The 24,872-nt window shown below is 40.6% G+C and overlaps 1 protein-coding gene across 1 annotated transcript in view; it reads left to right on the top strand.

Annotated features, from left to right (window-relative positions):
- The window catches only part of LOC121385335 (diacylglycerol kinase beta-like), a 112,305-nt gene that overhangs the window by 18,393 nt on the left and 69,040 nt on the right, over positions 1-24,872 (top strand). The window contains 2 exon segments of the mRNA XM_041515977.1: positions 21,112-21,188; positions 24,011-24,362. Of these exon segments, the coding sequence (XP_041371911.1) occupies positions 21,112-21,188; positions 24,011-24,362 (429 nt within the window).

The raw sequence follows: 24,872 nt of genomic DNA on the forward strand, positions 1-24,872 counted from the left end.
TTAACCTGCAGGCAGTCCAAGCTAATGCAGATCTTTCTCAGTTCTGATTTTGTTTCGCTTCTAAGTGTCGAGCTTATACAAAAAACACAAGAGGGCGTGCACACACAAACGTGTATTGATCTGCACAGTACAAGACAGTCTGAGTGAGTATTTACAACGTTGACGCAACATGCCTCGTGTTCTGTACAATGACACCAAGGTCTCGTGCTGTTTACAACGTTGACGCAACATGCCTTGTGTTCTGTACAATGACACCAAGGTCTCGTGCTGTTTACAACGTTGACGCAATGGGCCTTGTGTTCTGTACAATGACACCAAGGTCTCCTGCTGTTTACAACGTTGACGCAACATGCCTTGTGTTCTGTACAATGACACCAAGGTCTTCTGCTGTTTACAATATTGACCCAATGGGCCTTGTGTTCTGTACAGTGACACCAAGGTCTCCTGCTGTTTACAATGTTGACACAACGGGCCTTGTGTTCTGTACAATGACACCAAGGTCTCCTGCTGTTTACAATGTTGACACAACGGGCCTTGTGTTCTGTACAATGACACCAAGGTCTCCTGCTGTTTACAACATTGACCCAACGGGCCTTGTGTTCTTACAATGACACCAAGGTCTCCTGCTGTTTACAACGTTGACCCAACGGGCCTTGTGTTCTTACAATGACACCAAGGTCTCCTGCTGTTTACAATGTTGACACAACGGGCCTTGTGTTCTGTACAATGACACCAAGGTCTCCTGCTGTTTACAATGTTGACACAACGGGCCTTGTGTTCTGTACAATGACACCAAGGTCTCCTGCTGTTTACAACATTGACCCAACGGGCCTTGTGTTCTTACAATGACACCAAGGTCTCCTGCTGTTTACAACGTTGACCCAACGGGCCTTGTGTTCTTACAATGACACCAAGGTCTCCTGCTGTTTACAATGTTGACCCAACGGGCCTTGTGTTCTTACAATGACACCAAGGTCTCCTGCTGTTTACAATGTTGATGCAACATGCCTTGTGTTCTGTACAATGACACCAAGGTCTCCTGCTGTTTACAACGTTGACGCAACATGCCTTGTGTTCTGTACAATGACACCAAGGTCTCGTGCTGTTTACAATGTTGACACAACATGCCTTGTGTTCTGTACAATGACACCAAGGTCTCGTGCTGTTTACAACGTTGATGCAACATGCCTTGTGTTCTGTACAATGACACCAAGGTCTCGTGCTGTTTACAACGTTGACGCAACATGCCTGGTGCATATAAAAGATCCCTTTCTGCTAAACGAAAAGAGTAGCCCATGAAGTGGCAACAGCTGGTTTTTTCTCTATATATATCTGTGTGGTCCTTAACCATATGTCTGACGCCATATAACCATAAATAAAATGTGTTGAGTGCGTCGTTAAATAAAACATTTCCTTCCTTCCTTCTTTAATTTTTAAAATTTATTTTTTATAAAAATATTACAGTATTAATATTTAATTATTTTGTAAAACATACAGAACATTTAAACACAGAAACCAAGAGATTTCGTGACATCACAAACATAACCATCTACTGAAAAAGGATTAATGTGATATTTGACACTGGAGATAATAACCTTTCAAACTTGTCTCACTTGAGTGAGTTTTTAAAAATGACCTATTGGTTTACTTGACCATAGAATTGCCCATGGACGATGATAAGATGAAAGGTAAAACTGCAATATTTCCCATGGCTTTCGATACACCAGTCATGCTTGGTAGACTGGCTGGAATGAGAAATAGTCCAATGGGCCACCGACATGGATCGATCCTAGACGTCCTACCCCTTGCCTAACAGAGCCTTTTTAATTACTAATAACAATATTACACATTAAATACATTTTATTTTGTTAGAATTTTAGTGTCAGTATATTCATTGTTTTTCTGATATAGGCTTAATGTTTGTAATCACATTTAATGACCTAATGTATCTTTTTTCATGTATAAGTACAAAATTTAAAAAGTTTGTTTTGTTTAACGAAATCACTAGAGCACATTAATTAATTAATCATCGGCTATTGGATGTCAAACATTTGGTAATCAGAGGAAACCTGCTACATTTTTGCTAATGCAGCAAGGGATCTGTTATATGCATTTTCCCACAGACAGGAAGCATATACCACGGCCTTTGTCCAGTTGTGGTGCACTGGTTGGAATGAGAAAAAAAACCCAGTCAGCTGAATGGATCCACTGAGGTGCTTTGATCCTGTGACGCAAGCACCTCAAGCGAGCACTCAACCCACTGAGCTAAATCCTGCCCCTGTGTGCAAAATTATTACGAGGCAAAATCCAGTTTGGGCTCTCCCCTCTCTCTCCCTCCCTCTCTCCCTCTGTTTCCTCCCTCTCCTCTCTCCTTTCTCTCTCTCTCTCTCTCTCTCTCTCTCTCTCTCTCTCTCTCTCTCTCTCTCTATCTATGTCTGTCTCTCCCTCTCTCTCTCTGCCTCTCTCTGTCTCTCTGTCTCTGTCTCTCTCTCTCTCTCTCTGTCTATCTGTCTCTCTATCCCTCTGTCTGTCTGTCTGTCTGTCTGTCTCTGTCTCTCTGTCTGTCTCTGTCTATCTTTCTCTCTCTCTCTCTCTCTCTCTCTCTCTCTCTCTCTCTCTCCCTCTCCCTCTCCTCCCCCCTCTCCTTCTCCTCCCTCCACTCCCTCCCTCCCTCCCTCCCTCTCTTTCTCTCTCTCCCCTCTTCCTCCCTCTCTCTCCTTTCTTTCTCCCTCCTCCCCCCTCTTCCTCCCTCTCTCCCTCTCTCTCTCTCCTCTCTTCTCTCCCTCCCTCTTCCTCCTCTCCCTCGTCTCCCCCTCCCCTCTCCCTCCCTCCCTCCCTCCCTCCCTCTCTCCCTCTCTCCCTCTCTCTCCTCTCTTCTCTCTCTCTCTCTCTCTCTCTCTCTCTCTCTCTCTCTCTCTCCCCTCCCCTCCCTCCCTCCCTCCCTCCCCTCCCTCCCTCTCTCTCTCTCTCTCTCTCTCCCCCCCTCTCCCTCCCTCTCTCTCTCTCTCTCTCTCCCCCTCTTCCTCCCTCTCTCCCTCTCTCCCTCTCCTCTCTCTCTCTCTCTCTCTCTCCCACTCCCCCTCTACCTCCCTCTCTCCCCCCTCCCTCTCTCTCCCTCCCCCTCTTCCTCCCTCTCTCCCTCTCTCCAATAGCCATTGATTAGTAAATCACTGTGCTCTAATGGTGTCGTTAAACCAGACAAAAATCACTACAAACATTACGACAACGTGGCTATAATTCACATACAGTAAACCAAGTGAATTTCATTTAAAATCCAAAGCAAGTTACATGCATTGTGCCTTGTATCACTTGACACTGAGATTGTGTGCCATTGTGAAATGACGGATATATTAAGAGATGAGAGAGAGAGAGAAAAACACCGGCCAAACATGATTATTGATAAAATCTCGGGACACTGCAAATGACTGATGCACACAAAACAGGCCGGCTAAATTTCTCTCCATGCATAACCTTAATGCAACATTCAATGCGTCTTTGTTTTCGTATGACTGCGCCAGGTCTTGTACTGTTGTAGAATGATGGAATATTATCGAGGGATGAGAGAGGAAAAACAATGGCCACACATGATTATTGATACTGTCCGAGGCACTGCAGATGGCTGGCGGCAATATGCGTCTGTTTGCGTATAGCGCCAGTACAATTAGCGAGCTGAATGAATCACTGCCATTATTTGCGGCAGTTCCAAATAGACGGGGAGAAATCTCGCACGTAATGGTCTCTGATTGACTGGATAACGTGCTGAGGTGTTGATAAACAAATAGTGCAATTCTTTCGCTTGGTAACACTAAACTAAGTGGAGAAATTACATAATAATGTTGATTAAACAAGACAGCTTGGATTGGGGTGTATATATATATATATATATATATCAAACATTCCTTTCCTTTCTTAATATCACCGAGTAAATAATGTGCTGGGGTGTCATTAAACTAACATTCTTTTCCTTTCTTAATAGTCACTGATGAAATAATGTGCTGGGGTATTGTTAAACAAACATTTCTTTCCTTTCCTAATGACACTGAGTAAATAATGTGCTGGGGTGTTGTTAAACAAATATTCCTTTCATAACATCTACTGAGTAAATAATGTGCTGGGGTGTCATTAAACAAACATTCCTTTCATTTCTTAATAGTCACCGATGAAATAATGTGTTGGGGTGTCGTTAAGCAAACATTCCTTTCCTTTCCTAATATCTACTGAATAAATAATGTGCTGGGGTATCATTAAACAAACATTCCTTTCCTTTCCTAATAGTCACTGAGTAAATAATGTGCTGGGGTGTCATTAAACAAACATTCCTTTCCTTTCCTAATATCTACTCAGTAAATAATGTGCTGGGGTGTCATTAAACATTCCTTTCCTAATATCTACTGAGTAAATAATGTGCTGGGGTGTCATTAAACACACATTCCTTTCCTAATATCACTGAGTAAATAATGTGCTGAGGTGTCATTAAACAAACATTCCTTGCCTAATATCTACTGAGTAAATAATGTGCTGGGGTGTCATTAAACAAACATTCCTTGCCTAATATCTACTGAGTAAATAATGTGCTGAGGTGTCATTAAACAAACATTCCTTTCCTTGCCTAATATCTACTGAGTAAATAATGTGCTGGGGTGTCATTAAACAAACATTCCTTTCCTAATATCACTGAGTAAATAATGTACTGAGGTGTCATTAAACAAACATTCCTTTCCTTGCCTAATATCTACTGAGTAAATAATGTGCTGGGATGTCATTAAACAAACATTCCTTTCCTTTCCTAATATCGTCTGAGTACATAATGTGCTGGAGTGTCATTAAACAAACATTCCTTTCCTTGCCTAATATCTACTGAGTAAATAATGTGCTGGGGTGTCATTAAACATTCCTTTCCTAATATCTGCTGAGTAAATAATGTGCTGGGGTGTTATTAAACAAACATTCCTTTCCTAATATCTACTGAGTAAATAATGTGCTGGGATGTCATTAAACAAACATTCCTTTCCTTGCCTAATATCTACTGAGTAAATAATGTGCTGGGGTGTCATTAAACATTCCTTTCCTAATATCTACTGAGTAAATAATGTGCTGGGATGTCATTAAACAAACATTCCTTTCCTTTCCTAATATCGACCTGAGTACATAATGTGCTGGAGTGTCATTAAACAAACATTCCTTTCCTTTCCTAATATGCTGGGCTGTCTGTTTTACGTGGTGGTCATATTTTTAGGTGAAAGCCCATTATCAGGCCAGCACATCTCATCTAAAACTTTCCCATGTATAAATAACAGGCTATATCTAGTAATATCATTTTTCTGTAAAATTGATTTTGTTTAACGACATCACTATATAGAGCTAATTGATTCTTTAATAGACCGGCCTCGGTGGCGTTGTGGTTAGGCCATCGGTCTACAGGCTGGTATGTACTGGGTTCGGATCCTAGTTGAGGCATGGGATTTTTAATCCGGATACCGACTCCAAACCCTGAGTGAGTGCTCCGCAAGGCTCAATGGGTAGGTGTAAACCACTTGCACCGACCAGTGATCCATAACTGGTTCAACAAAGGCCATGGTTTGTGCTATCCTGCCTGTGGGAAGCGCAAATAAAAGATCCCTTGCTGCTAATCGGAAAGAGTAGCCCATGTAGTGGCGACAGCGGGTTTCCTCTCAAAATCTGTGTGGTCCTTAACCATATGTCTGACACCATATAACGGTAAAATAAAATGTGTTGAGTGCGTCGTTAAATAAAACATTTCTTTCTTTAATAACTGAACGTGGTTTCCAGTATGCTAAGCTATTGTTATCCAATCATTGTAGAGTGGGTCGTAGCCCAGTGGTAAAGCACTCGCTTGATGCACAGTCAGTCTGGCATCGAAACCTGTTGTGGGCCCATTGGACTACTGCTCATTCCAGCCATGCAGTGCACCACGATTGGTATATTAAAGGCTGTGGTATGTGCTATCCTTTGCGGGATGATGCATATAAAAGATCCCTTGCTACTAATGGAAAAATGTAGCGGATGTCGAAATTACCAAATGTTTGACATCTATTACCTGATGATTGATAAATCAATGTGCTCTAGTGGTGTCGTTAAACAAAACAAACTTTTGATTTTATAAAGATTACCCTTGCTACTAGTGAAAGTAACCCATGTGACGTAAGCAGGTTTCCCCTAATAACTGTTTGTTTTTTACGATATGCCGAGGTATTGTTATCCAATCACTGTTGTTTGTTCTAACAAAAATATCTTAAACAAATACATCTTGTTTTCATTAGTTTCTTATTGCTGTGATTACCAAAGGTATCGGCTTGTCCTGCGGGCCGATAGAATTGATTCTGCACGAGCCAATTATACGACGACGCTGATGGTGTGTTGGTTCTGGTCATGACACCCCCTCCGCATTAGCACCTGGCCACGTTCACACGCTTGTTTATGTTCACATGGCGCGGTCGTCATGGAAACCAAGTTATTTTAAATTGGTGACATGTAGTGCACTTACTTCACAGAAGGTTTTGTTTTGTTTAGTTTTTTTCTTCGATTGCGTGAATGGCCGACCGTACCAGAATTGTAATTTAAAGAGACGGTCCCCACTTTTCTGACATTGTAACATGTTTGTTTACCGGCCTCAGTGGTGTCATGGTTAGGCCATCGGTCTACAGGCTGGTATGTACTGGGTTCGGAACCCAGTTGAGGCATGGAATTTTTAATCCAGATACCGACTCCAAACCCTGAGTGAGTGCTCCGCAAGGCTCAATGGGTAGGTGTAAACAACTTGCACCGACCAGTTATCCATAACTGGTTCAACAAAGGCCATGGTTTGTGCTATCCTGCCTGTGGGAAGTGCAAATAAAAGATCCCTTGCTGCCTGTCATAAAAGAGTAGCCTATGTGTCAACAGCGGGTTTCCTCTAACAAACAGTGTCCGAATCACCATATGTTTGACGTCCAATAGCCGATGAAAAGATAAAAAATCAATGTGCTCTAGTAGCGTCGTTAAATAAAACAAACAAACTTAACTTTTTATTTTTTGTAACATGTTTATGACTAACATTACATATTAAAGATAAAGTGTCTGTGTAAACAAGGTGTTTGGTGTCATCCTAATGTTTGCACTAGCCCAAATCAGGTTTTACCTTCTAATAATTTTGTACGTATCAAAATCGATTTTTTAAAAATTACGAAGTAAAATGAAAAATGACAGGCTTAAAGGCGCAGACCGTAGTTTCAACTCGTAAGAATGGACCCTAAGTTTAGTTAATCTACAAACCTGTAACACACATGGATAAAGTTAAAACAGAGAGAAACAAGAGTCTGTGATGTTAAAACCGAAAAATGTCCTTAAAAAATAGACTAGAACTCGAATCAATAACCGCTACTTCTCAGACACACATGTGTTTTTAAAAATATGAAAAATACATTTTGTGATATTAGAAACAACAGGATGACCAGAAACAATTCGGTTCTATGGAAATAGAAACAATAAAATATAAGTAATGTTTGATTTCATTGATCATTAAACGGCTCTAATAGTGAAAAATATGCTGTAGTGTTTAAAAACTAGGGTCTGTCCCTTTTAAAGAATTAGCAGACAACTGCAAGCACATTGGATATACAGACAAGAAAATGTATTTAATGTGTAAATTTAGTCACCAGACTCTGATTTTTTTAAACAAGAAAATTTATTTAATGGGTAAGTTTAGTCACCAAAAATGCTCTCTCAAAATCTTTAAACATCTTTAAATAGCTGCAAACCCATAACAGTCTCTTTAACAGTTGGAGGTGGGATATAGCCCAGTGGTAAAGCGCTTGCTTGATGTGCAGTCAGTTTGTGATCGATTCCAGTCGGTGGCCCATTGGGTTATTTCTCATTCCAGCCATTGCACCATAACTGGTATATCAAAGGCCGTGATATGTACTACCCTGTCTGTGGGATGGTGCATATAAAACATCCCTTGCTGCTAATCAGAAAGAGTAGCCCATGAAGTGGCAACAGCGGGTTTCATCTCTCAATATCTGTCCGACGTCATATAAGCATAAATAAAATGTGTTGAGTGTGTCGTTAAATAAAAAAAAATCTTCTTTTCTTAACCATATGTCTGACGCCATATAACTGTAAATAAAATGTGTTGAGTGTGTCGTTAAATAAAACATTTCCTTCCTTCCTTTAACAGTTGATGGAATTATTACGAAAATCTGTAGCCAAGTTAAGATTCATATCACTTTGTCTATAGAAAAATGTCTGTTTAGACTCTTTGAGTGAAGTCAATTTAGAAATTTATATAAATTTATTTGGATTTCGAATGAACTTTTTTGGCAGTTTAATAATGAAACCTAAGGTTAAACTGTGGTATTGGACAGTTGGTTTATATACAGTGAAACCTGTCTATAGCGGACACCCACTGGACCAAGTTTTAAGGGGTAAATAATATCTGGTTTATGAGCTGTAGTAATATTTAATAAACTGACTGTGTAGGGTGTATACTACCAAATCATATCCCATAGAAGACAATAGTAACATATGTGGCTAAAACTCCTACCTGCAAGGTATCAATCAGCATAAATGGCACGGATATAAATACTACCACCCCTCACCCTTAAAGTGAATCAGAAAAATTGGGGGGTCGAGCTGTTAATGTCTGAGATAAAGGGTAGAGTCTATGACTACCCTAGTTCCGCACAAAATTAGAGTACTTTTTTTTAAAGCTACCCCATACATGTCTCAAGCATAAGACTACTTGTACCAGATAAAATAAAACTGCATACCTTTTTTGCCCAGATGAAACTTATTTTTTTAACAACCAACACACTCACATTTATCACCAATCACAGGACTTGTGGTGTTCACTTCTCTATCAAAAGCTGGGTGCACCTGGAACTTTGACCCAGCCGGAAGTTATTTGGTTTAGTACTACCTGAAAAACATCCAGATTTGATGGATTTCTGGTTTACAGAGGGTCCGGTGTTTCTGAGTGGTTTTACTGTATATTATATATAACTGTCCCGGGTCATATACCTGGCTATAAACAGTTCATGTTCACTATATATTATTGACTGTCATTGGACACTAAAGGAGTTTTGTTACATATTATGTAAGGTGTACTGTCATTGGACACTAAAGGAGTTTTGTTACATATCATGTATGGTGTACTGTCATTGGAGGCTAAAGGAGTTTTGTTACATATTATGTAAGATGTACTGTGATTAGACACAAAAGGAGTTTTGTTACATATGTAAGGTGTACTGTCATTGGACACTTAAAGGAGTACTGTCATTGGACACTAAAGGAGTTTTGTTACATATTATGTAAGGTGTACTGTGATTAGACACTAAAGGAGTTTTGTTACATATTATGTAAAATGTACTGTCATTGGACACAAAAGGAGTTTTGTTACATATGTAAGGTGTACTGTGATTGGACACTAAAGGAGTTTTGTTACATATTATGTAAGGTGTACTGTCATTGGACACTAAAGGAGTTTTGTTACATATTATGTAAGGTGTACTGTGATTAGACACTAAAGGAGTTTTGTTACATATTATGTAAGGTGTACTGTCATTGGACACTAAAGGAGTTTTGTTACAATTAACATATTGATGTAAAGTTTGTTACATATTATGTAATTGTCATTGGACACAGATGTGTTACATATGTAAGTTATGATTAGACACTAAAGGAGTTTTATTATGTCAACTGTCATGGACACTAAAAAGGCAGTTTGTACATATTTGTAAGGTGTATTTGGACACGTTTTGTTATATGGTCCTTGTCATTGGACACAGATGTTTTTATCTTATTAGGGACCACATTTTAAGTTATATGGCGTCAGAAGGAGGACCACACAGATATTGAAGGAGGAAACACGCTGTCGCCACTTCATGGGCTACTCTTTTCGATTAGCAGCAAGGGATCTTTTATATGCACCATCCCATAGACAGGATTGCACATGCCACGGCTTTTAATGTACCAATTGTGGTGCACTGGCTGCGAGAAATAGCCCATCGGGCCCACTGACAGGGATCGATCCCAAATCGACTGTGCATCAAGCGAGTGCTTTACCACTGGGCTACGTCTTGCCTACTATATCTTATTTAATGTTATTTCTTATTGCACCATTTCCATTAGCCAATCCACTTATTTTATGGAGTCCATGTATGTTTGGCGATGACTTATTATATTCATAAAGACCATACTTCCCATAAATTTGGCCATTTTGATGTGTGAGGTATTTCTGATGTTTATCTTGTTGCCATGGTTATCCACTTGATGGTGTAATAGTGTTGACACAATCAATAAAATACATTTTAATGAGAATCGTGCTTTCCCTACATGTATATTAATAAATTGTAAAAAAACGTAATCCTTTTGGGGTTAGTCGTGGAGTGCTCGACAAGGTACATTAATCTGTAGGATCAATGCCCTTAAAGGTGCTCCACGACTGATGTACATCAATAGCCTTGGTATGTGCCGTTCTGCTTATGGGAAGTGCATATAAGATATCCCTTGCTGCATTTTTGGTGAGTGTAGTCTATGTGGTTTGAATGGGCTTCCTTCCATCCTTTCTCCTACCCCTCTCCCTCTATCTCTCTCTCTCTCTCTCCTCTCTCCCCTCAATCTTTGTCTCTCTCTCTCTCTCTCTCTCTCTCTCTCTCTCTCTCTCTCTCTCTCTCTCTCTCCCTCCTCCCTCTCTCTCTCTCTCTCTCTCTCTCTCTCTCTCTCTCTCTCTCTCTCTCTCTCTCTCTTTCTTCCCATGTCTTTCTATCTCCCTCTTCTCTTTTCCCCTCCCCTCTCACTTCTCTCAAACTTCCTCTTACTTAAACTTACTTAAACTTTCTCTTTACCAAACTCTCTCCTCTCTCTCTCTCTCTCTCTCTCTCTCTCTCTCTCTCTCTCTCTCTCTCTCTCTCTCTCTCTCTCTCCATCTGTCTCTCTGTCTGTCTCTGTGTCTGTCTCTCTCTCTCTCCATCTGTCTCCATCTGCCTCTCTCTCTCTCTCTCTCTCTCTCTCTCTCTCTCTCTCTCTCTCTCTCTCTCTCTCTCTGTCTCTCTGTCTGTCTCTCTCTCCATCTGTCTCCATCTGCTCTCCTCTCTCTCTCTCTCTCTCTCTCTCTCTCTCTCTCTCTCTCTCTCTCTCTCTCCCTCCAACCCCCCCCCCCCCCCTAAATAAGCTTTGTAAATTTGGCCCTAAGTGTCAAATGTACTAAATGTTTGACATCCAGTAGTTAGTTATTAATAAATCAATGTGTCCTGTTGGTAGTGTTAAACAACAGGTTGATATTAATTTTAAAACATGTAATTCTTTCATGGCAGAGAACTGGCTATTGTTTTCATAGTTCTGTTTGCTACGTTAATTTCTGTCTCACCTTTATGAAGGAAGGAATGTTTTATTTAACGATGCACTCAACACATTTTATTTACGGTTATATGGCACTGGACATATGATTCACGACCACACAGATATTGAGAGAGGAAACCCGCTGTCGCCACTTCATGCGCTACTTTTTTCGATTAGCAGTAAAGGATCTTTTATATATGCACAATCCCATAGACAGGATAGCACATACCATAGCCTTTGATGTACCAGGTGTGGTGCACTGGCTGGAGCAAGAAATAGCCCAATGGGCCCATTGACAGGGATTGATCCCAAACTGACTGCGCTTCAAGTGAAACCTCACCTCTATAAAGTATAAAGGCAGGATAGAGGTGTTAATTTTCCAATGGCGATGATGGCAGATATGGCATCAACTTTTGTGTTAAAGTTTTGCAGTCAAGTTTTACATTTAGATCAGTTTCTCAAACACTATAACAATAGTATATTAAGTCCTAGGTCATGGTCAGAATGGACTGGGGAAAATAAATATTTAAAAAAAAAGAAACAAAAAAAAAAGAAGCTAAATAACAACCCCCCCCCCCCAAAAGTCCTAGGTCATCGGGGGTTGGACGTAGCCCAAAATATTCACTAGCCATTGGGCATGGCAATAGTAGTTATTTACTAGCCCAACATTGAATATCACTAGCCATGGGAGTGGGGCTACCATAATCTAGAAGCTCTGCTAGCCATTGGGCATGGCAATAGTAGTTATTTACTAGCCCAACATTGAATATCACTAGCCATGGGAGTGGGACTACCATAATCTAGAAGCTCTGCTAGCCATTGGGCATGGCGATAGTAATTATTTACTAGCCCAACATTGAATATCACTAGCCATGGGAGTGGGGCTACCATAATCTAGAAGCTCTGCTAGCCGTCGGGCATGGCAATAGTAGTTATTTACTAGCCCAACATTGAATATCACTAGCCATGGGAGTGGGGCTACCATAATCTAGAAGCCCTGTCTGACATGGCAATAGTAGTTATTTACTAGCCCAACATTGAATATCACTAGCCATGGGAGTGGGGCTACCATAATCTAGAAGCCCTGTCTGACATGGCAATAGTAGTTATTTACTAGCCCAACATTGAATATCACTAGCCATGGGAGTGGGGCTACCATAATCTAGAAGCCCTGTCTGGCATGGCAATAGTAGTTATTTACTAGCCAAACATCGAATATCACTAGCCATGGGAGTGGGGCTACCATAATCTAGAAGCCCTGTCTGGCATGGTAATAGTAGTTATTTACTAGCCAAACATCGAATATCACTAGCCATGGGAGTGGGGCTACCATAATCTAAAAGCCCTGTCTGGCATGGTAATAGTAGTTATTTACTAGCCCAACACTGAATATCACTAGCCATGGGAGTGGGGCTACCATAATCTAGAAGCCCTGTCTGGCATGGTAATAGTAGTTATTTACTAGCCCAACACTGAATATCACTAGCCATGGGAGTGGGGCTACCATAATCTAGAAGCCCTGTCTGGCATGGTAATAGTAGTTATTTACTAGCCCAACATTGAATATCACTAGCCATGGGAGTGGGGCTACCATAATCTAGAAGCCCTGTCTGGCATGGTAATAGTAGTTATTTACTAGCCAAAACATCGAATATCACTAGCCATGGGGCTACCATAATCTAGAAGCCCTGGGTAGCTACTGAATATAATCTAGAAGCCCTGTCTGGCATGGTAATAGTAGTTATTTACTAGCCCAACACTGAATATCACTAGCCATGGGAGTGGGGCTACCATAATCTAGAAGCCCTGTCTGACATGGCAATAGTAGTTATTTACTAGCCCAACATTGAATATCACTAGCCATGGGAGTGGGGCTACCATAATCTAGAAGTTACAATAGGCCCAAATATAACAGCCATCTTATAGCAGTTTTAATTCATAGCCATATTTCATAATGGTACACTTGTAAATTACACTATTTTGTACCAACATGATTATATACGTTAATAATTTCTGAGCAAAACATTTTCCACAGCAATTTTGCACTTTAAGTTTTTTAGCGGTCGTAAAAAGAACGCGCCATGCACCCAGTTTATTTTATTGCAGTGAGATACAACGTGACGTCTTTCGAATACTGACATCATTCAAATTAAAAAACAAACACTACAGTGCCAGTCTGTGCATGCCAATATTACACTAGTTAGATATTGAGTAATTGTTATGACATGAGTAATATCTTACACTGGTGAGCAATAATTATTTTTATGTTTACTTTTTGGGGGTTTTCTAGAATTTTTGAGGAAACCATCATTTGCTTATTTGTTATTGGTATTTTTCTAATTAATTATGCAAAGATTACATGTGGGATTGCTTAATTTGCAGTCATCTATCACAATTAAATTTCTCGCTCCATCCAGTGCAGCACGACTAGTGTAACAAAGGCCGTGGTATGTACTATCCTGTCTGTGGGATGATGCATATAAAAAATCCCTTGCTGCTAATCGAAAAAGAGTAGCCTGTGGAGTGGCGACAGTGGGTTTCCTCCCTCAATATCTGTGTGGTCCTTAACCATATATCCGACACCATATAACCGTAAATAAAATGTGTTGAGTGTGTCATTAAATAAAACATTTCCTTCCTATGACAATTAAATGTAAAATAACTAAAATTACATACTAAATATTGTTTCTTCTTTAGAATATAGGTGTCTGTATATTCAGTGTTTCTTGTTGTCCTATTATTTGTATGTAGCCCAAACTGGATTTGGTCTCCCAACTATTTCATACATACGAACAAATATATATTGGGAAATGAAATGAAGTTTCAGCTGGTACAATACTGGGACGATCACAAACACATTTAAATATACAGCTACTGATATTTTATGCAGGAAAATGTATTTAATTCAGATTTGTTGTCCTTGTAACATCTGGCAGTCGCAACATGTTAACAATGGCAACAAACTCAGGACTGTCCCTTTAAGTAATAGTTAGAGGACGAGTAACAATACTTTATCAACATTTTCTCGTGCGACACTACCTTTATACGCCGGTAAAGTATTGTTACTCGTCCTCTAACTGTCTTAGAGCAGAGCCAAAATCTTGACTGCACGTGCAGCAATACCGCTTATAAAGTGAATGTCTGAAGTACTTTATCGGGATATAAATGTACTTCACGTGACTAAATATGAAGCTCCCATTGGACTAGAAATTCAGCTGTGCTCTAAAGCTTTAATAATGCACCTTTAAGTTGCAGGACATTCTTACACGTTTTAGTCGGATCTGTAAAAAAAAAAATTTGCTATGGCTTTTGGCATTTAATGCCAAATGATGTTAATGGAAACCTACCAGGTTTTTAAGGCAATACATGAGTTTTGCATTAGTAGAAGATGATAAATTTTGGAATGGTGATATGGTGGCTTTAAAAGTATATGTTTTCCAATGGTGAGACGGTGACTTTAAAGATATTGGGTAAAATTTACAAAGCCTGTTTATTAACTGATGGAAAGAAATAAAGGATCACACAGATAGCAACAAGAAATAATGACTGAATCAAAAATCAATTCATAGTGTCTGAAGTTGACTGGGAACATATAGGCAGCACATTCAACACTACAGACATTCAGTCCCACATTACAACTTGGTATGAAATACAGACATTACTACGCTAGTTGTGAAATAAATCCAAATTTCTCTTTATGATAAAAATACCGGCCTCAGCAGTGTCGTGATTAAGCCATCAGACATAAGGCTGGTAGGTACAGGGTTCGCAGCACGGGACCAGCTCCCACCCAGGGCAAGTTTTAATGACTTAATGGGTATAGGTGTAAGACCACTACACCCTCTTCTCTCTCACTAACCACTAACAACTAACCCACTGTCATCGGACATATTAAGGCTGGTAGGTACAGGGTTTGCAATCCGGTACCGGCTCCCACCCAGGGCAAGTTTTAATGACTCAGTGGGTATAGGTGTAAGACCATTACACCCTCTTCTCTCTCACTAACCACTAACAACTAACCCACTGTCATCGGACATATTAAGGCTGGTAGGTACAGGGTTCGCAGCCCGGGACCGGCTCCCACCCAGAACGAGTTTTAATAATTCAGTGGGTAGGTGTAAAACCACTACACCCTCTTTTCTCTTACTAACCATTAGCAACTGTCCAACTGTCCTGGACAGACAACCCAGATAGCTGAGGTGTGTGCCCAGGAAAGTGTGGTTGAACTTTAATTGGATATAAGCATGAGAATAAGTTGAAATGAAAAATGAAATGACTGTGCCTAGAACGACTGACGACAGCTGTGTGTAGGTGGATGATGCTATTCACTGGCTGGTGTAATTATACTAATTATATGTAGATCTATGCAGTTTCCCTAATTATGAGACACGTAATTGATCTAACAGTCTCGTCTAATGGAATTTGTGGTACCACACCACCAATTGTTATGTCGTTATTTTTTATAGTGGTTTAATGTACTGGCCTCGGTGGCGTCATGGTTAGGCCATCGGTCTACAGGCTGGTAGGTACTGGGTTTGGATCCCAGTCGAGGCATGAGATTTTTATTCCAGATACCGACTCCAAACCCTGAGTGAGTGCTCCACAAGGCACAATGGGTAGGTGTAAAACCACTTGCATCGACCAGTGATCCATGACTGGTTCAACAAAGGCCATGGTTTGTGCTATCCTGCCTGTGGGAAGCACAAATAAAAGACCCCTTGCTGCCTGTTGTAAAAGAGTAGACTATGTGGCAACAGCGGGTTTCCTCTAAAAAACTGTCAGAATGACCATATTTTTCATGTCCAATAGCTGATGATAAGATAAAAAAATCAATGTGCTCTAGTGGCGTTGTTAAATAAAACAAACTTTACTTTCTTGGTTTAATGTAGTTCGGTTTAGGAAATACACTGTGATTCCTCGTAAAAAAAGTTAAAGTATGTTTTTGTTTAAAGACACCACTAGAGCACATTGATTTATCAAACATCGGCTGTTGGATGTCAAACATTTGGTAATTTTGACATATAGTCTTAGAGAGACACCCTGCTACATTTTTCCATTAGTAACAAGGGATCTTTTATATGCACCATCACACAGATAGGATACAGGATAGCACATACCATGAAGGTTGCTAATAAAACAGATTCCAATTGGCAGTAACAAGATAATTATACAATGTATTATATAATCATTTATTTTCACTCCAAAATTGAGACCTTTCATCTAGCTGTAGTAAAACAGGATAGCACATACCACGGTTTTTGAGATACCAGTCACAGTGCACTGGCTAGAACGAGAAATTGCCCAATGGGCCCACCGACAGCGAACGATCCTTGATGAACTGCACATCAGTGAGTGCTATACCACTGGGCTACATCTGCCCCGTTAAAAAACATAATGCAGAATTCTGAAAATCCCTTTTGAAATCTTTGTTTGATGATTACAAGTAGGTTGACCTCTGTAGTATGTAGATAACCCATTGCTTTGAGTGAGTGGAACATATGGCATCAGACATATGATTAAGGTCCACACAGATATTAAGAGAGGAAACAAGCTGTCACCACTTCATGGGCCACTCTTTTCAATTAGCAGCAAGGGATCTTTTATATGCACCATCCCACAGACAGGATAGTACATACCACGGCCTTTTGAAATCTTTGTTTGAGTGAGCGAAACATAGCCCAGTGCTTCAGCGCTCGCTCGATGTGCGATCGGTGTGGGATCGATCCCCATCAGTGGGCCCACTGGGCTATTTCTCATTCCAGCCAGTGTACCACAACTGGTATATCAAAGGCCATGGTATGTACTACCCTGTCTGCGGGATGGACCCATTGGGCTATTTCTCATTCCAGCCAGTGCACCACAACTGGTATATCAAAGGCCATGGTATGTACTACCCTGTCTGCTGGATGGACCCATTGGGCTATTTCTCATTCCAGCCAGTGCACCACGACTGGTATATCAAAGGCCATGGTATGTACTACCCTGTCTGCGGGATGAACCCATTGGGCCATTTCTCATTCCAGCCAGTGCACCACGACTGGTATATCAAAGGCTGTGGTATGTACTACACTGTCTGTGGGATGGTGCATATAAAAGATCCCTTGCTGCTAATTGAAAAGAGTAGTCCATGAAGTGGCAACAGTGGGTTTCCTCTCTCAATATCTGTGTGGCCCGTAACCATAGGTCTGATGCCATATAAGCGTGAATAAAATGTGTTGAGTGCGTCATTAAATAAAACTTTTTTTTTTCCTTTTTTCAATTACTTTCAAGTTACTTCTTGTTATGTTGTTACGTGTGTTTAAGAACTATACTGCCACTGTGTATAACAGCAACACGAGGCGTTGCTCGGGCATGAGGGTGGCTCACTAACAATTTTTGTGGTCAACCTTTGTTGATTTCTTGCAGGGTAGTTGTCAATGGAGAGTACTCCCTGAAAGTAGTAACCGGCCTCGGTGGCGTCGTGGTTAGGCCATCGGTCTACAGGCTGGTAGGTACTGGGTTCGGCTGACGACAGCTGTGTGTAGGTGGATGATGCTATTCACTGGCTGGTGTAATTATACTAATTATATGTAGATCTATGCAGTTTCCCTAATTATGAGACACGTAATTGATCTAACAGTCTCGTCTAATGGAATTTGTGGTACCACACCACCAATTGTTATGTCGTTATTTTTTGTAGTGGTTTAATGTACCAGCCTCGGTGGCGTCATGGTTAGGCCATCGGTCTACAGGCTGGTAGGTACTGGGTTTGGATCCCAGTCGAGGCATGGGATTTTTAATCCAGATACCGACTCCAAACCCTGAGTGAGTGCTCCGCAAGGCTCAATGGGTAGGTGTAAACCACTTGCACCGACCAGTGATCCATAACTGGTTCAACAAAGGCCATGGTTTGTGCTATCCTGCCTGTGGGAAGCGCAAATAAAAGATCCCTTGCTGCTAATCGGAAAGAGTAGCCCATGTAGTGGCGACAGCGGGTTTCCTCTCAAACTCTGTGTGGTCCTTAACCATATGTCAGACGCCATATAGCCGTAAATAAAATGTGTTGAGTGCGTCGTTAAATAAAAAAAAAATTCAAAGAAATTCCCTGAAAGTAGTAAACACATGACCCCTACATGCAGCAATAGAAATAAGCAGACATTTTTACTAGTTCACAGACAATTACATATAGAAATCTATACTTGTCTGCCAATATTTTTACTTATAAAAATAAGTGGAAAAACTGGTTTTATTCACATACAAGGATGATGTTCTTGATCAATTGATCAAAATGAAGCTACCTTGAATATTGTACTTGTTCATTGGGCAACCATTGAGGTACTTTTTGCTTGTCCGAGCAGATTTTTACTTGTCAGGACAAATGGACAAGTGCTTATTTCGAACACTTGTATTGTATTTTTCACAGAATATATTTCTGACCGAAATTGTATTGAACTGCATGAAGTAATTAATGGTGGTGTGTAACCTCGTATGTGTGGGTATGCACAGGTGTCACCTAATGTAAATTACGGCATTCATTAGTGGTTGATACAAAGAAAAAGCAGCAGATAAAGCAGAAATATAGGAAAGGTCGGATCTATAATGTTTTGGAGTGTGAAATATTTCAACACAGGTACTTGTAGTTGATGTTTATTGAACAGTACAATCATAATTGTGGATATTTAGTGTTGGTGTGTGTCTGTGTCTGTGTCTGTGTCTGTGTCTGTGTGTGTGTGTTTGTGTGTGTCTGTGTCTGTGTGTGTCTGTGTCTGTGTGTGTGTGTCTGTGTGTGTGTGTGTCTGTGTGTGTGTGTGTGTGTGTGTGTGTGTGTGTAGTGTGTGTGTTTGTGTGTCTGTTTTGTGTTTTGTGTGTGTGTGTGTATGTATGTGTGTGTGTGTCTGTGTCTTTGTGTGTCTTTGTGTGTCTTTGTGTGTGTCTGTGTGTGTGTCTGTGTGTGTTGTATTTGTGTGTGTGTCTTTGTGTGTGTTGTGTTTGTGTGTGTGTGTTGTGTTTATTTGTGTGTGTTTCGTGTGTCTGTGTGTGTGTGTGTGTGTGTGTGTGCATGTGCGTGTGTTCATGTGTTGTGAATGTTTTATGTGTATATGTTGTTAGTGTGTGTGTGTGTTGTGCATTTGCGCGTGTGTTTAGTTCAGTCGGTTGAATGCTCGCCTGAGGTGCTTGCGTTGCAGAATAGAACAACTTCAGTGAATCCATTCAGCTGATTGGTTTTTTCTCATTCCAACCAGTGCACCAAAACTAGTCAAAAGCCATCGTTTTTTTCTGATGACGAGTGAGAATTGCCAAATGTTTGACGTCCAATAGCCGATGATGTATGTATGCGTGTGTGTGTGTGTGTGTGTGTGTAATATTCTTATGGAAGGAAATGTTTTATTTAATGACACACTAAACACATTTTATTTACGGTTATATGGCATCAGACATATGATTAAGGACCACACAGATATTAAGAGAGGAAACAAACTGTCACCACTTCATGGGCTACTCTTTTCAATTAGCAGCAAGGGATCTTTTATATGCACCATCCCACAGACAGGATATTACATACCACAGCCTTTGTTACACCAGTTGTGGAGCACTGGCTGGAATGAGAAATAGCCCAATGGGTCCACCAACGGGGATAGATCCTAGACTGACCATGAATCAAGTGAATGCTTTACCACTGGGCTACATCCCGTCCCTAATATTCTTATGGATGCAGCTATCCGTGACACCGAAAATGTTAATGGTAGGCAAGACATTTAATTCCGCATCATTCTTGTTATGGTTTTATTTGCAGTGAATCATGAGCACAAACTGGCCTTGGTGGCATCGTGGTTTGGCCATCGGTCTGCAGGCTGGTAGGTACTGGGTTCAGATCCTATCATCTGAGCAAAACATCACTTGAGACCTTGTGCTAAGCTAATAGTTCTTATGTGGGAGATTTTTGCCTCTTAAAATATCTTATCTATTTTTAATCCAGATACTGACTCCAAACCCTGAGTGAGTGCTCCGCAAGACTCAGTGGGTAGGTGTAAACCACTTGCACCAACCAGTGATCCATAACTGGTTCAACAAAAGGCATGGTTTGTGCTATCCTACCTGTGCGAAGCGCAAATAAAAGATATCTTGCTGCCTGTTGTAAAAGAGTAGCCTGTGTGGCAACAGCGAGTTTCCTCTAAAAAACAGTGTCAGATTGACCATATGTTTGACGTCCAATAGCCGATGATAAGATAAAAAATCAATGTGCTCTAGTGGCATCGTTAAATAAAACAAACTTTTTTTCACGGGTACAAATTCAGTTCAATTTTGAATGTTGGAGTAGGTGAAGAGAAAAAGTGCATATAAAAGACCATTTGCTGCTTTTTTGATAGGTGTAACCTGTGTGGTGACTGTAGGTTTCCTTCTTTGTGCAGCTCAACTGTCGTGTCACTTAATGCATTGAAACATTCTTTCTGGTTTTGTGTTTTTCATTTCAGTAGTACAGTCTTCAGGGCTTGAAGTTAAAAATGTGTTACCTTCAGCAATTTTGAAAATAGATTTCATTTAGTCATCAATTTCATCGCTGAAAGCCGAATGTGTTGGGTTAAACACAGAATTATTTTCTTGGGCTACCAGATTTCATGACTGGGCAACCAGTTTCGCCCATGACGTAAGCCCGGCGGGCTACTGGGAGGGGGAAAAAAAAAAAGAAAAAAAAGAAGCTGAATGTGTGTTAGATTTAAACAAATATTTCTTTCCTTGAAGTGATTTCACAGATTTTTTTATCTTACTGGTTTCTTCTCTTTTTTTTGTTTACAGATTCTTCTAAGAAGCTGAAGGATGTGTTGGACGAGTTCCATGGGGATGGAGTTCTTTCCAAGTACAACCCAGAAGAGGTATGTGTTACAAGAACAAGTTTAAATACCACAGTACAGCTGCAGACCAGGGTTAGGGTGGAGGAGGGCCATGCCTTCCCCCCCCCCCCATGTTCTCTGAGATGGTGCTTAAAAGCCTGGAAATGCTATATTTTAACACCTCAACTGTACGAACGTGTTAGCTGGTATTTGATAGGAATAGCTTGTGTGATCACAAAGGGTTTCCCCTCTCGCATTCTAGATCAGCGATGACTGTGACTGTTACTTTATTTACAGGGGCATAGCGTGATCTGGACCTGGGTGGGGTGGGGGGTGGGGTGGGGCGTGAGGAATGGACCCTTTTTCTATTTTGTTTTTGCACCACCAGAAACTCCATATGTATAAACCTGTATGTTTTATTTCTGAAAGTGGACCATTTGCTTCAGCTGGGGGTGTGTGTGTGTGTGTGTTTATCCAAACTCCCCGAACCCCCCAGCCTATGCCCCTGATTTACTTGCCTATATCCAAAAGAGGTTTAGACACGTCCATCCCAAGGCCAGTGGCTGAGTATCTGACTCCGCTGAGATATAACATTTTTGGGGGTGAGCATGTGTCCAAAGCACACACCCCCCCCAACATATTCTGGCCCTAAAATGCCTGTACACTCCCCCACTTTCAAATACACTCTGTGGGCCATATTTTAAATTGACGATCTAAAGGCATTATTTCAAGGGGTGGGGTGGGACGTAACCCAGTGGTAAAGCATTCAGTTGATGGGCAGTTGGTCTAGGATCGGTCCCATTGGGCTATTTCTCGTTTCAGCCAGTGTTCCACAGCTGGTGTGACAAAGGCTGTGGTATGTGTTATCCTGTCTGTGGGATGGTGCATATAAAAGATCCCTTGCTGCTAATCGAAAAAAAAGTGGCCCATGAAGTGGCGACAGTGCCTTTCCTCTCTCAATATATGTGTGGTCCTTAACCATATGTCTGATGCCATATAACCGTAAATAAAATGTGTTGAGTGCGTTGTTAAATAAAACATTTCCTTCCTTATTACAAAACACAATTTCCTTCCTTATTACAAAGGCTCAATCCAACAGTCGGATAAATTTAATGACAATATTGTTTATCTCGTCTAATACAGAGGAAGAAATATTTTTTATAAACTTGGTAATTACTTACCTTTGTTGTCAACGAATGTAAAATTCCCACCAGGAAGTGAATATTTGTTAAATTTTTTAACACCATTGAGATCCATCCCACGTGAATGTCACAAACGCAGAATGTATGAATTTTACTTTTTAACTTTCATTGGCACGTCATTTGTACTTTCTGCTTAACACATACCTAGTTTATTTAACTATACATTGTAAAGAAAACATTTCTTTTAACTTACCCACGACTATATAGTTTTTAACCACAATAAATCCTTAAAGGGACATTGCTGAGTTTGCTGCATTGTAAGATGTTTTAGACTAATACAATATTTCTACGAATAAACTTACATAAAAAATATATTTGAGGAAATAAAATGAAATTTAACCTAGTACAAATATTAGAACGATCAGAAACAAGTTTAATATACAGCCACTAATATTATTATTCAGAAAAATATATTTAATATGTAATTACCGTATATGACCGGAAATAAGCCCATGTCTTTGAATAAGCCCCCCTCCACGTTTTGATAGCATTTAAGAAATTAGGCCCTCATTCGTAAATAAGCCCACCCCCAACTTCGTCACCTTATAAATAACACAAAATTGCAAGTTTGCTCAAAGTTCATTTAAAAGGTCATACCTCCTGCAGATAATTAAACACAAATGTAACAACAAATGTACACAATATTTTACCACCATGAGATTTAGCAGTCTAACAATAACAATTTCATGCCTGTAGTATTTCTCTGAAGTATCCAAGCCCAAGTATGTCTATTTTTACCACCACACTGGGTCCGCAGTTAATGCTAATTAAGCAAATACCATATTCTGATTGGCTAAGAACAATGACCTTAGATTGACAATTTTTTGTAATGGCTGCCTGTGTCAGAAACGTGGTGTATACACTATTGAGTTTGTTGTTAATTGATGTTGTTTTAAGTCTTCTCAGCAAAAATTTTTAACCTCACTGGTAAGTAACTGTAACATAGAAGGTGTGTTTCTGATAATTAGATACTAGTAAAAAAACAACAATTTAATTAATAAACAATTATTATTTATTAATAACAAATGGAACACTAATTAATAGATATGCTACTGAACGTTTTTTGTTTTCTTCCTAGTTCATTTAATTATTATTATTTATTTTAATTATTTTTTTTTTTTTTCCCAACAAAACTGGCCCCTTGTCTGGGAATAAGCCCACCCCATGCTAAGCACACAATGAGTTGTCTTGGCCCCCTGGGCTTATTTCCGGTCAAATACGGTACAGTCGTTAAAAATGGCAGCAAACTCAGGAATGTCCCTTTAAAAAGTCTGTTTGTCGATAACATCTTAAAAATGGCAGCAAACTCGGGAATGTCCCTTTAAAAAGTCTCTTGTTAGTCGATAACCTCTTAAAAAATGGCAGCAAACTCAGGAATGTCCCTTTAAAAAGTCTGTTGGTTGATAACATCTTAAAAAATGTCAGCAAACTCAGGAATGTCCCTTTAAAAAGTCTCTGTTAGTCGATAACATCTTAAAAATGTCAGCAAACTCGAGAATGTCCCTTTAAAAAGTTAGTGTTAGTCGATAACATCTTAAAAAGTGGCAGCAAACTCAGGAACGTCCCTTTAAAAAGTCTCTGTTAGTCGATAACATCTTAAAAATGGCAGCAAACTCGGGAATGTCCCTTTAATCGTGTTTTTATTTAATTTAAAATCTTCAGCCGATTGACTACGAGGGCTTCCGGCTGTTCATGGAGACGTACCTGGAGGCTGACATCCCGGAGGAGCTGTGCAAACACGTCTTCCTGTCGTTTGTCAAGAAAGCGGCGCCCCCGGGCTCCACCGTGGGTAAGGACTGCCACATTGCGGCCGCCATGGCCTCGCAGACGCTGTGTGCGCCAATCACGCACCAGCCGGCCGACCTGCATGTGGAGAAGACGGAGAAACACCACGGGCTGGCCGAGAAGCTGCACGGGCTCACGGAGAAACTACACGGCCTCGGCCACCTCGGCGCCGAGAAGGGTCACTCTCGCCACGACAGCAATGACTCCGGAGGGAGGAGGAGTCGAGCAGGTGGGGTGTTGTTGTTGTGTGGTTGTGTGCGGTTGGTTGTGGTTGTGGTTGTTGTGGTGTGTGGTTGATGGTGTAGGTGTGGTTGATGGTGTGGTTGGTCTGTGTGTGTGTTCGGAAAGGCAGGGGTTGCACTGGTTGTTGTAGTGCGTGGTTAATGGTATGGTTGTGGTTGTTGTGGTGCATGGTTGATGGTGTGGTTGTTGTGGTGTGAGGTTGATGGTGTGGTTGTGGTGTGTGGTTGATGGTGTGGTTGTTGTGGTGCGTGGTTGATGGTGTGGTTGTGGTGCGTGGTTGGTGGTGAGGTTGTGGTTGTTGTGGTGCATGGTTGATGGTGAGGTTGGTCTGTGTGTGTTTGGAAAGGCAGGGGTTGTGGTGGTTGTTGTGGTGTGTGGTTGGTGGTATGGTTGTGATTATATGTGGTTGATGGTGTGGTTGATCTGTGTGTGTTCGGAAGAGAGGGAGTTGAGAAATGTGGTTGTTGTGATTATGTGTAGTTGGTTTGTTTGGTTG

The sequence above is a fragment of the Gigantopelta aegis genome, chromosome 11 (assembly GCF_016097555.1).
Source record: "Gigantopelta aegis isolate Gae_Host chromosome 11, Gae_host_genome, whole genome shotgun sequence".
Lineage (NCBI taxonomy): Eukaryota > Metazoa > Mollusca > Gastropoda > Neomphalida > Peltospiridae > Gigantopelta > Gigantopelta aegis.